This window comes from Diabrotica virgifera, chromosome 7 (genome assembly GCF_917563875.1).
Source record: "Diabrotica virgifera virgifera chromosome 7, PGI_DIABVI_V3a".
Classification (NCBI taxonomy): Eukaryota; Metazoa; Arthropoda; class Insecta; order Coleoptera; family Chrysomelidae; genus Diabrotica; species Diabrotica virgifera.
In genome coordinates this window covers 149,861,828-149,876,152 of record NC_065449.1, presented here as the reverse complement: position 1 = coordinate 149,876,152, position 14,325 = coordinate 149,861,828, and the positions used below count along the sequence as shown (strand labels likewise).

General features: G+C 33.2%; 1 protein-coding gene across 2 annotated transcripts in view; it reads right to left on the bottom strand.

Annotated features, from left to right (window-relative positions):
* The window catches only part of LOC114338616 (voltage-dependent anion-selective channel), a 61,352-nt gene continuing 47,027 nt past the window's right edge, over nt 1-14,325 (bottom strand). Inside the window, exons 3-5 of one of the 2 annotated variants that reach the window (XM_028289216.1) lie at nt 12,305-12,532; nt 6,636-6,856; nt 1-675 (exon numbers count right to left, since the gene is read on the bottom strand). In XM_028289216.1, coding sequence (XP_028145017.1) covers nt 584-675; nt 6,636-6,856; nt 12,305-12,532 — 541 coding nt within the window. In that variant the 3' untranslated portion in view covers nt 1-583. The remainder of the gene's footprint in view (nt 676-6,635; nt 6,857-12,304; nt 12,533-14,325) is intronic. The other variant, XM_028289215.1, reaches the window with a different exon arrangement.

The following is a 14,325-nucleotide window of genomic DNA, read 5'->3' as shown; positions in this document are numbered from 1 at the left end:
TAGTTTTAAAATCTTATATTGAATCATTTTGTGTACAATATTATTTTCCGGAACAATCAATTTGAAACAAAACTTTCAACTAAAATAAAAAAAAGACTGGAACCATTAGAAGCTTTCTTCTTCTCTGCTTGACATACAATAAACAGGTCAAACTTGATACTCCCCCACAGACCAACAATAACACGTTGGGAGAGAAGAAATGTTTTTATTATTAAATCCACATTTACTGCAAAATTCGCAATTTTTTGCAAAATTGCAAAACTACACAAAGCGGATTGTAGCCATCTAAGACCCACAATCCCAATCTAATTTTTTGACATAAAATGCATATGCTCCTAACTTGACATCAATCTTTGAAAATATCCAGAAAAGCGCGCCTTTCAGAGTTTAATAATAAAAACAATATATACGTATAGCGTGTAAAAAAGGAGTAATTGGGAGGAGCAACTGAAATAAACACAACGGGAGTAATAAAGTATAACACTAAAGTCCCGTTTAAATAATTATTATCTACAATACAGGATTCTTAAATATATTAAATGGGCGCTAATATGTATTTGTGGAACAAGATGTAATAACATATTTAAGCCTCCAGGTCCAAGGCCAAACCAATCTTGTGACCACCTTGATTGAAGTTCTTGCCGTCGATGAGGGTAGACAAAGTTAGAGTTACACCTGAAACAAACGCTTCATATAAATAGATATTTACTTCATGTGAACGTGATTATTTAAAATCAGCAATACAATAGGTAAATGTGACAAGTTATTGAGCATTTATTAAAATTACTATAAAATCCATGAGAAATATTTAGAATGCACAGTAAGCGCCATGCTAGTTGACACACGGGTACCTAATTGCTAGGCTTGGGCAAATCGGCCCGTTCTCACCTGTGACTTTCATGTCTGTCATGTCATGTGACTCATGAAACTATTCAAAATTATTGTTTTTCCATAAAAAAAAAGAATGTGTGTGTACTTTGTACGCACGTAAGAAGTTATACTTCTATTATATAATTTCAACGAAATAAATATACTTAACAGTTTATTTGTATTTTATTTAAGGGGGGTATGGTTTGAAATAATTAATTTTTTTTATTTCAAATAAAAGTGCATACTTTCAAGAATACTCTCTGAAAATTTCAAAATAATCGGAGTAAAATTACCAGCGATACAGGGTGTTGAATATCCCTACCTTCGACTCGCTTTGCCGCGGCTTCGCGCCAGCACGCTTGAGCGTAGTGAGAAACGTTAAACAACTGTTCGCCTTCTCTTTTGTAGATTACTCCGCAATTCAAAAAACATATTCCAATGTTCATCACTTTACGATTTGGCAGACAAATAAGAAGATGAAGATGCAGTTGTCAAAACTTTAAACTCATTTTTCTCAAAACTGCTTTTTCAAATGCGGTGGACATTGTAACTGAAAAACTATTGACCGATCTACCTGAAATTTTGCATAGATTTTCTTTAGACATTTCCTGAGGTAACAACGTCGAGATATTTTTCGTTTTGTGCTTATTTTTTGTTCAACAATATTAAATCTGTTGGTTTTCACACAATTTTTATCAAAAATTTCGTATTTTTGACTTCTGAGTGATAAAAAAAATTCAAAAATCATTAAAAATAAAAAACTCGACGTTGTTACCTCGTGAAACTCATAAGCTAATTAAATCTTTTTAAATTTTTTGTTTCGTATGATCCAGTGATGAGTTCTGATGTCCACCGCAAAATCAATTTCTTTTGAGCTGCCTGCCAAAATTTGTCGCCAATGGCTTATTTTTCAATATTTTGGATTTATTTTTTTTAATATTCTTTGAATTGTACATAATATGTTTATTTAATTTAAAAATAAAATAATTCTACCATAGCGTCGAAAAAATTCACAAAAATGTGCTTGATATGTTGATTTCAAACCATACCCCCCCTTAAATATTAAACTAACTTTCTTACCTACCACTTTCAAAATTTTTTTATTAAAACAATACTCTTTCTCATAATCCTTAGTGCCTTTCAGGGCGTCGGATAAAACAATACCAAAAATAAGAAAAAAAAAAGTATAAATCGTCCGGGATTTGAACCCGGGACTTCTCGATCTCTGGTCCAATGCTCTACCAACCAAGCTATCAAGCCCCGTGTACGTGACGTCTCGGATATACTGTCTGATTGCGCATGCGTCCATAATTATAAAATTTCACTCTCAATCGTAAATAAGTATAACTTCAAAAATATAAATTGTTACTCTGCTTTAAAATAACTTATACAACTACTGTTCTATAAACTGTTAACTGTCTATGTTTATAGTCGGTTTCTATACATTTTCTGTCATGTAATTTTCACTAGACATAAAGTAAACAATTAGCAATAAAAAGAATGTGTGTGTACTTTGTACGCACGTAAGAAGTTATACTTCTATTATATAATTTCATCGAAATAAATATACTTAACAATTTATTTGTATTTTATTTAAACATTAAACTAACTTTCTTACCTACCACTACTCAAAAAAATTTTATTAAAACAATACAAAAAAAAAGAATATGATTCGTCCGGGATTTGAACCCGGGACCTCTCGATCTCTGGTCCAATGTTCTACCAACCAAGCTATCAAGCCCCGTGTACGTAACGTCTCGGATATAATTACACATCACGGTGACAAATAGATCAAGTGAAGTATAAAAATGTTATAATAGATATTTTATTTAGTCCTGTCGCCAGGGGGGGTACAACGGCCTCCTGTATTCAGATGGACTTACCCAAGATTTTTTTATGTATTTTGACCTGTAGAACACGAATTTTTTGGGTAACAGTTGATCCGGATGTCGATAAGATTGTTATAAACCAAGAAGTTGAGGAATCACATAACAGCGATTTCTCGCAAAACAAAACATTTTTTTGTATTGTTTGGGCCATTCTAACCAAAAAAAGTTTCTACAAATTTTTTCGTAGGATGCATAGTTTTCGAGGTAAACGCGGTTGAAATTTCAAAAAATCGAAAAATTGCAATTTTTGAACCCGAATAACTTTTGATTAAAAAATAAAATAGCAATTCTGCTTACCGCATTTGAAAGTTCAAGTCAAATTTTATCGGTTTTAATTATTTGTATTGCCAAATATTTATTATTTTATTGTTAAACAAAGCTATAAACAGCTAGTGCTTGAGTGATGTTTTCAATGATTTCTCATTTAAAATCGAACGAGTAGGTAGCAGAGGTAGAAGTGCAAGCGGGGCTATTTCTATGTAGCATGCATTAAAACGCATGTATTAGGCACGGGAAACACTATGTGTTTACAGCTTTTTTTATCAATCAAAAAATAAATTTTTATCAATGCAAATATTCAAAACAGATATAATTTGACTCAAACTTTTAAAGGCGGTAAGCAGAATTGCTATTTTATTTTTTAATCAAAAGTTATTCGGGTTCAAAAATTGCAATTTTTCGATTTTTTGAAAGTTCAACCGCGTTTATCTCGAAAACTATGCATCCTACGAAAAAACTTGAAGGAACATTTTTTGGTTAGAATGACCCAAAAAATACAAAAAAATGTTTTGTTTTTCGAGAAATCGCTGTTATGTAATTCCTCAAGTTCTTTGTTTATAACAATCTTATCGACATCCGGATCAACTGTTACCCAAAAAATTCGTGTTCTACGGGCCAAAATACATAAAAAAAACTTGGGTGTAAGTCCATCTGAATTAAGAAGGCCGTTGTACCCCCCCTGGCGACAGGACTAATTATCTTACTCCCGAGGAAGAGAAATCCAAAGACACAAAAATTATAATAAATAATACATTTACGAAAAACAATAATATATTGTTTTAATGACTTATTTGCGCTGTACATACATAACTTGAAAGATTAGCAACGAACTACATACTGTCTGTGTGCGCATGCGCCCAGAATTATAAAATGTCACTCTCAATTGTAAAGAAGTATAGCTTCAATAAGTAAAGGTAAATTAGCAATGAATAAAGCAATAACAAAAAAAAGTGAACAGTAAAATAAGTTAAGAGCCCATGACTGTATTAGCTCAATGTACCCGTGTGTCTACTAGTGTGGCGGTTACTGTAAAGTCCATAACTTTAGTACAATTAAGGAAAAATGTATATTTCATGAAGGAATGAACTGTATGAAAACACGTTATGAAGCAGTAATATAGTTTTCCGAGAGTATTAAGGTACGTATCCATACAAGGGTGAACCCCGCTCCGTGTATCAGCACAAACGGATACGACATGCGCTCCCCTACATATAAACCGCCAACCGGTTGAATCGAAGAGGGTGAGCGCCGAGCGGGGTTCACCAACGTATCCACTATGTGGAGCTGAAACATGGAGTGGGGTTCACCCTTGTATGGGTACGTACCTTAAACGGTGGTATGGAATTGCTTTATCCTGATATTTCGTCTGAGACTGTGATAGATACTCCCAAAAGTGATGCAGTAAATATTATAACAACCTTTCATAACTAAAAGTGCTTGTCGAATATGAGTATCATTTATAGCATCGTTGTTTTCTTGTATCTTTGGCTGACTTAAAATTTTTTTGGTCTGTTTCGTTATTTTGAAGCACAATGTTCTGCCAACATTTTCCCGATTTGATCCGTCATTTTTAATAGGCAGCAAGAAATCTTTGTCGACTAACGGCTTTTCTAGATTTTTAAATTCTTCCTCCGGCTTTACACATTTGGGTAGCACGATCCGTCGAAGTTTTTATAACGCTCCTAATTTTGTTTAGGGTTATAGTTCAAGTGTGCGCCGATTTTAGTCATACTTGGTGTCCAATTTTTCCGTTAGGATTTCTTACGACTATATAATAATAATAATATCGTATTGCCAAGGGGATCGACGGCTTGATGTCTCCTCCGAAACACGACTAGTATAATTTTTTGAAATTGAAAATTACGTGCCGAGAATCTAACTCTTGGTCCGTCTAGATATGCCAGTATCTTATCCGCTGAGCTACGGCCGTCACTTGTTTCTTCTTCGGCACCTCAAACTCATCAAAACTTTTTTAAAGTGTTAAAAAGTTTTTAACATCAAAACTACGCAAGTTACTTAAAATAAAGTTAGCCACTTTTTTTTTGTAAAAAATCGTGAAAATTACCCCCTAATTAACATCCCAAATGAAATTCATCGTTACCGCTTTACAATTTAGTTAACTTATACTTATATTCACTTTTTAAAGATTTTTTGCCGGCACTGTAATAATAATACAGGTTATACACCACATCCCTTGGTAGACATGCATCCAAAAGTGCATAAACGTGTCAAGATCAGTATATTAGTGCCAGATTTTGTTGTCGGGTTTTTTTTGGGGTCGCTGAACATGAGTATACCATCAGAACCGACTTCCGGGGCCCTAGAATCACTGCTAAGGCACATCATCTTCTAGAGTTTGGGCGGATTTCGACATTAAATTGAAGCAAACAGATTACACGGGGTTTTGGGGGTTGCTGAACACGAATATGTAATCAGAATCAACCTCCTGAGCACCTGCTACCCAGAATCACTGCTAAGGCACGTCATCTTCAGGGTTTTCGAGTGTTTTCGGTACTAAATTGATTAAAAAATTATTGAGTGTTTTTGAGGTTGCTGAACATGAACACGCTATCAGAACCGACCCCTCAGTGCACTTGTTGCCCGATACGTGTATAGCAGTCACCCTGGGCACTAGGTGCTCCGAGGGTGGATTCTGATGTTATATTCATGTTTAACAACCCCAAAAACTTGCCAGAAATCGTTTGCATCAAATTAGTGTGTAAACTTTCAAAACTCCAGAAGATCACGTGCCTCAGCAGTGATCCTGAGCATCAGGTATTTCAGTGCTCGGTTCTGATGACATATTCGTGTTCAACGGCCCCAAAAATCCCCCGAATAATCTGTTTGCATCAGTTTAGTGCCGAAAACCGTCGAAGCTCCACATGCCTTACTATTAACCCTGGACACCAGGTGTTCTGGAAGTCAGTTCTGGCATATTCATGTTCAGCGGCCCTAAGAACCCCTGAGTCACAAAATTTGGCTCTTAAAATAGTGATTTTTAGATGTTTATGCACTTTTTGATGCATTTTATGCACTGTAATTGCAATTATGCATTTAAACCCATTTTTCTATTGTAGATTTTTTTCTTGACGTCACCTAGAACACTATGCAAAAAGTTGCAGGTGCTGTATTTAAAAATTGATCGATTTTTTCCTAAGTGCTCTGTAAAGACAGCAAGCAGATTTAAAATCATAACTTAAACAAAAAAGTTACTAAAAGTAATAATATATAATATAACACTTACTAGATAAATAACTCTACTTTCAAATTATCGAAACACAGGCAATTATGCCTGAATATACAGTGATGAGTGCACTAAGTTTCCCACCTTCAGACGTATTGGAGAAGTAAGTCAACTATCACTGTCACAATGGTAGTTTCCAAACTCCACCGATACGTCTAAAAGTGGAAAACTATTAATATAATGTAATTTTATAGGTTTCTATTGATAATTTCCCATCTCTACAAGTTCCATCTCTTTTTATTACACAACGCATTATGTTTCTCGCCTTTAAAGTTATTTTGTCAGTTATTACCGCACTCATCACTGTATGAACACATACAATGAAAATAGCAAATAACATGATTTTAACTTACCATCACGTAGTTTTTGTTGGTATCCTAAACCGATTTGACTGGCGTTGTTAATCTTAGCGCGAAGAGATGCGTCGGCGTCCAAGTCATACTTGCAGCCCAAACCGAAGTCGGTCTTTTCTCCGCTAGCTGCCCAAGACAAGTTGATGGCTGTTTCCAATTTGGGGTTGATTTTTTGGTAGATGGAACCGCCAAACGTTTGGCCGTCGTTACTGTCATGTTCACTAAATATTAGAATAACATTAATTTTAAAAAATGCCTAACAAACTAATATATGCCCTTTAGGTACTAGTGTTCCAATAAAAAAATAATTTTAAAAAAATGCAAAAATCAACAAGATATCGCAATAGGTTTTGCAGCGCGTATGTACCATATTATATTGTACCTACGAGATGTGACAATTAAACAGCGAGACTGACGTAAAATATTATTTTCACCTACTTCACAAAATTAAAATGTGAAAACCTTGAATTATAGTACATATGACACCGAAATAGTACAAGCGATATATTATTTGACGCGTCTTAGCAAGAAGACAACAAATATATATGTACTTCCGGTTTTTATATTACATCCGGTTAAAAAGTTGTAATCGGGAATGCCGCATTATAGCAGCCGAAATACACAAGTGATATTATGGTGCTTCTCACAGGCTTTTTTCAGTGCGTCACAAGTGACAGAAAAAAAGGTATGTCCGTGATTATACACATTTACAACATTTATTCTAGTTGTTGGTAGATGGCGCTATAATCGGAAAAAATGATTTACCTATTACATATCCATACGACTAAAATCTAAAGTTCTTCTCAGTCTTTCAGTGTTTCATTAATTTTGACGTCATAATATATGATTTTAAGAATGTAGAGGTAGATAATAATTACATGACATTTTAGTTAAATCTGACAGTTGTCAGAATCGTAACCAGCCAAATATGAAAAGGTTATTGCAGTATAACCCTTTTATTTGCAATTTGGTATAAAAACAAATCAATCGTGTTTATTGCATTCATAAAAAGGTATGTTCTTTGATTTCTAAAGTCGTATAAATTGTACAGATTATTATAGTCGTATAGATAATACGTAATCATTGTTTTATTATAGCGCCATCTGGCTAATTGACACCCAAGTCTATGCCATAAAAAAATCTATCAACAACTAAAATAAATTTTATAAATGAGTATAATCACCGACATACCTTTTTCTGTCACTTCCAACTTATTGTCAAAATAACTGTCAAAGTTTAAATACATAATTCAAAGTTTCTCTTCGAATTTTGTGATTTAACCACAGATTATTTAACGTAGATAAAATTTGTTCAGTCCATTCTTGTATCGACATATCGAAGTAATTTAGTACAGCAAAAACACCCTGTTCGAGACTGTGTCAAGCCCAGTCCGGGAAAACTAATAAACAGGTACGCAAATGATGATAAATATATTTTTCAAAATATGTTTCCATCCGGGATAAATACAGAGTTTAGTAATAATTCAATAACCAACCCACAAATGTATCAACAAGTCAACACACAAGGGCAACTAGCCATGAATGTATGAAATAGCCATGAAATAGCCAAGGGCAAATAGCCATGAAATAATACAAACCACGCCATATCTAATATCGATGTCGCAACCAGCACCAACTAAACCAATGCCACCTAACTTGTACCCTCCACTACCACAGACACAAATTCCACTAGTGCCGATCACATATCATAGTTCTGCTTCAAATTATCAATTACAACGATTGCCATCCACCAGTGAAGAAGAGGAAGAAAACAACGAACCAGCTAGCGGCAACGATTGGCAAGAAATTAGAAGCACAAAAAGAAGAAAAATCAGAAAAACAACAGACAATAATAATTCAAACAGTACAAATATTATTGTAACAGAAAATAGATTTGAAGCGCTAGAAAATGAAGTTATCCCTCCCAAGGAGAACAACACAGCAAACCCTCCACCAATTTTCATACACGGTGTACAAGACTATCAAAAAATGGTACAAAAAATTAAGGATGTAGCAGAAAGGGAAGAATATCATACAAAAAGTTTAACTAATAATGTCGTAAAATTAAGTTGTGGCACGCTAGATACATATAGAAAAATGGTTAGATACTTTAATGAACATAACATTTATCACCACACATATCAGTTAAAACAGGATCGAGCCTATAGAGTTGTAATAAAATACCTTCACCACTCTACTAACACCGAGGACATAAAAGCGAACTCCTAAAACTGGGTCATAAAGTTCGAAATATAATAAATGCACAACACAGAATTACTAAAAAGCCACTTAATTTGTTCTTTGTGGATCTCGAACCGGCAGCAAATAACAAAGATATTTATAACTTAAGGGGGCTACAGAATAGAGTTATTGAAATTGAACCTTCCGGAACAACCAAAAATCACATAATACAATGCATGAGATGCCAATTATACGGTCACTCCAAGTCATATTGCAATAAACCATTTGTCTGCGTCAAATGCGGAGAAGCCCATAATACCACAACTTGTAAGAAGACTAGAGAAACTCCAGCAAAATGTGCATTATGTGGTGGGTATCACCCCGCAAATTATAAAGGATGTGAACATTACCAAAAAATTTATAATATTATTTGAAAACTCTAATATGATTCTTACAAATTAGACAAATAGGCAATTAAAATGGCACATTTATTTTTTCCCCACACGATTACTTAATTTTTTATAAAAAAAATCAAATTTGACTATGAATAATTAAAAGATTGGTAAAGTGAACCATAGATTTAAAAAAAATAACTTTTATAACAAAAATGAATTTTTTTTGAACAAATATTTAATTTATGTTATCACCCAATCAACTGATTTATTCAAACTAGAAAAAAATCAGGCCCGGATTTAAAAAATTAGTTTGTTTGGGTCTTAGAAAAAATTTCACCTTGTATACGTTTTTTGAAAACTCGAATATGAATTTTACAAATAAGACAAATAGGCAATTAAAATGGCATATTTATTTTTTCCCCACACGATTACTTATTTTTTTATTAAAAAATCAAATTTGACTATGCATAAAAAGTTTGGCAAAGTTTTTGCATAGATTTAAAAAAATTAACTTTTTTTACAAAAATTAATTTACAAAAACAACGTTTTTCTTAAAATTAAAAGTTTTACCATTTTTTTTTTCTATAACACGTCTAGATCTAAAACTTCCCATAACACTTCTTTTGGACTCTATAGTTTAACATAGACGTGATCAAACGATAGACGTAAATTTTAAATTTTTCCACCTAATTTTTGTGATTTACAAGTTTGCAACTTTTACAAGAAGAAGACTGAAAGTCTACAACAATTTTCATAGTCTTCATAATGGTAAGAGGTATGTGCTGTAAAAATTTCAGAAAAAAAATATTAAAATGGAACAGAGTTGTAGCGAGTTAAACCGTGAGTTAATTTTTTTTCATTTTTAGAAAATTCCGATTTTGACAAATTTGATTTTTTAATAAAAAATTAAGTAATCGTGTGGGGAAAAAAATAAATATGCCATTTTAATTGCCTATTTGTCTTATTTGTAAAATTCATATTAGAGTTTTCAAAAAGCGTATACAGGGTGAAATTTTGTCTAAGACCAAAACGAACTAATTTTTTAAATCCGGACCTGATTTTTCTCTAGTTTGAATAAATCAGTTGATTGGATGGTAACATAAATTACTTATTTGTGCAAAAAAAATTAATTTTTGTAATAAAAGTTATTTTTTTTAAATCTATGGTTCACTTTACCAAACTTTTAATTCATAATGAAATTTGATTTTTTTATAAAAAATTAAGTCATCGTGTGCGGAAAAAAATAAATATGCCATTTTAATTGCCTATTTGTTTAATTTGTAAAATTCATATTAGAGTTTTCAAAAAGCGTATACAGGGTGAAATTTTTTCTAAGACCCAAACGAACTAATTTTTTTAAAGCCGGACCTGATTTTTCTCTAGTTTGAATAAATTAGTTGATTAGGTGGTAATAGTGTAACGATTGGCCAAAATAAGAGACACATCGATCTGACCGTTCAAAAATTATGACGAATACAAATTTCTGTCAAAATGCGAAACTCGCCCTGTATATTATTAAACAATGGGAGCAGACACTTTTTAATGGTCATTTGTTATTCCCCATAGGAGCCTCTATACGAGGTAGGAGTATGTACAGTTCCTCATGACTCACCCTGTATTAACACTGAGATGAAGTCAAAAATTTATAAAGCCAGTGTAAGACTAATAATGACATATTTCTAGACAAGGCGGAAACGGCGGGTTCGTTGGGAAAAATATTCCCATGAGATATTTTTGCATAATCACATTCGTGAGACATCCCAGAATAAGGTTCAAAAGTCGCCCACGAGAAAAGTGGGCCAATTTTTTTTAACAATTTTTTTTTTAATCAAATTGCAAAAATCAATATTTTTGGCCGGGACTATTTTTTTTAGGTTTTTTGGACCATTCTGGACAAAAAAGGTCTCTTATAATTTTTCTCTAAAGTTGATCTTTTTCGAGTTATAAGCAAGTTAAAATTTGAAAAACGCGAAAATGGCCATTTTTAAGACTTAATAACTCGGTCAAAAATTATTATTTTGAAAGTCAGAAAGTGACTAAATCAAAGCTTAAAGTCGCCGTTACATGATCTTAAAGAAATATGTGTCATTAATTTACTACTAAGCTGTTATTTTTAATTAATAACAATGAGTGGTTAGATCGTATTGACGGTGCTGTAAATGTGAGTGCGAGTAAGATGCAAAATTAGACTACTGGAATGGCTTCTCTCTCGCACTCAGCATTTACAGCCCCGCACACGTGCATGGCGCTTATTATTATTACTTAAAAATAACAGCTTAGTAATAAAATCATGACAAAAATTTCTTCAGGATCTTGTAGGGGGGGCTTTAAACTTTAATTTAGTCATATATTGACTTTCATAATAACTTTTAACCGAGTTATTAAGCCTTGAAAATCGCCATTTTTCTTTTTTTCAATTTTAAATTGCTTATAAGTCGAAAACAATCAACTTTAGAGAAAAATTATAAGAGACCTTTTTTGTCCAGAATGGTCCAAAAAATTAAAGAAAAAATTGTTCGGGCCAAAATAATGATTCTTGCAATTTGATTAAAAAAGAATTGTTAAAAAAAATTGGCCCACTTTTCACGTGGTCGACTTCTTGAACCTTATTCTGGGATGTCTCACGAATGTGATTATGCAAAAATATCTCATGGGAATATTTTTCCCTTCGAACCCGCCGTTTTCGCCTTGTCTATTAAGCATCAGAAACAAGTCCCGATACAGCCACAACACAAAGACTACTGGAAACATCAGAGATGACAGTACTGAGAAGAGTTACAGGAAATACGAAAATACACGAAACATAAAAGAGTAGTGAAAACATTAGAAGAAAATGTAACGTTCAGTGTACAAACGAATGGACACTAAATGAAAAAAAAAAGAATGGAATAACCACGTAAGCAGAATGGGGAAGCAGAAAGTATTCAAAATAGCAAGAGATAAATCACCAATCGGTAGAAGAAGTATCGGTCGGGCGCGCAAAAGATGCAGTAACAACCTTCCATAGAGGTATCAATACGCGAATGAAAATCAATAAATACATCCGCATATATTCGTAGTATGGCCATAGTTTGTGCTTAGACTATATACTTACACACATGTATGGAGAACAAAGTCTGATGTTGAAAATCCTAATGCAAAATTGCTCTTGGCCAATTTTGAGTTTTGAACGTCAAAGGCAGCCTGGTAACCAGCCAACCATCCTTGATAGCCCACGACAGCCGAACCTCTTACGACAGGTCCGTTACTATTTAAGTCAACATCGGCGTTGAGGTGTATTCTTTCGTTGCCGTATTCAGACTTCACAACTCCTGACTGGTATCTGCAAGGAAAATAAATTCAAGGATGTATTTGAAATATTTTTATTGGAAATAAAACGACAAGTACAGCAGACGTCAATAATAAATAATGTTAAAAAGATTATAAAATAAGGTTTTCGATCGATCTACATATCGATGCCTCAGAAGCCAATTGGTGTAAGTCAATAAGTGTTTAAAATGAGATACTAAGATGTTTCTGAAAGTAGTTACAGAAATATAAGTACGTAGTTATTAAAAACAAATAAACCGTCTTTATTTATCATAATATGGGTAATATATTGATAAATACAAATAAGGAAATTATAATATTATTATATAATATATGTAACACATATAATATTATAGTATGTAATATGTGTTGCATCTCATAAGTCATTTTTAGGGAGACTGTGACTTACACCGTTTGACTTCTGAAGCATCCATATATGCTTTAAACACTCTAAAAATGGTTTAAGATTTCCTTTTTCCCGCAATGTTCACATGTATCAGTTGTTACATCATTAATTTTAAAAAGATGTTGAGGTTAGGAAGCATTTCCGAATTTAAGTCTGTGCGCTTATTCTTGAATCGAGAGAAAATTTTACTCCCCACTACGCTAACTCACTTTTCTACTCCTTCATAATTTCTCTCGATTTTAAAAAGCTGTATTCTTGAATCGAGGGAGTAGAAAGGAATGAGAGAAACTGCGAACAGTGTTGCCGGATTGTTGTTGAAAATTTGAACCAATCACAAAAGTTAAATATTGGCAAATGACATGATACCGTCAACTGTCACTGTCAACCTGATCATTTGTTTTTGTTTACATTAAATGATTTTTCCATTTTTCGACTTCGACAAACAAAAAAGAAACAGTTTTTCTGTAGAGTATCTGAGTATTTTCCTAAATAGATCTCTCTGCTAGTTGTTTTGATTGTGGCTTTCAGTTGCTTTGCATATACATGCTGTGATAGTAGTATTATTGTTTACCAGTTTTATTTCTTTGTCAAGGTTTCTTAAACTCAACATTAAACTCAGTGGCGTAACTAACGCCAATGCAACCAATGCGGTGCATTGGGGCGCAAAAAACTGATTCTGGAAAATTTTTAGCAAAGAAATATTTTGAAGCAAAACTCCCGGTTATGGGGAGGGGGAGAATGAGTCTACGATTAGGGGCGCACGGGGAATACTTGCATTGGGGCGCAGCCAGACTAGTTACGCCACTGATTAAACTGTGTTTAAGATTAAGCCAGCCTTTATTTTCTCTTTCTGTATGTACACAACGTTGACAAAGATTTCTCCTAGTCTCACTAAAGTTACATGTTTTGTTTGTTATTCAGTGTCTCTATTGGTTGTTTTTTTTAAATATATATAAAACTATACCTACCTAACTTTGTAGAATAAATAAGTAACCAACAAATTAAATTCATATTTTTTTAATCTATTTTATTTAAAATAATTTTGTTATACAGCAGGATAAAATAATACAAAAGATGATTTTAATAGCACAAAAATATGATTATAACTTGGCCTCATGTTAAACCAAAAAAAAAATGAGAGATCATACACTTTTGTATGTATAAAAAAGAATTTTATGAGGGCTGGAATATCTGTACACCCACTTACATATTGTCGCCTTAAAGCAACAGTAGGATGTCATATCCTACTGTTGCATGATTGCACCATATATGCGTATATACACACACATCACATCGGTCCAATATCACTTAACTGGTTGATCGGTGCACTCCTGCAACAGTAGGATATGACATACCCTACTGTTGCTTTGATGCGACGATATTTATTTATCGATAATAAA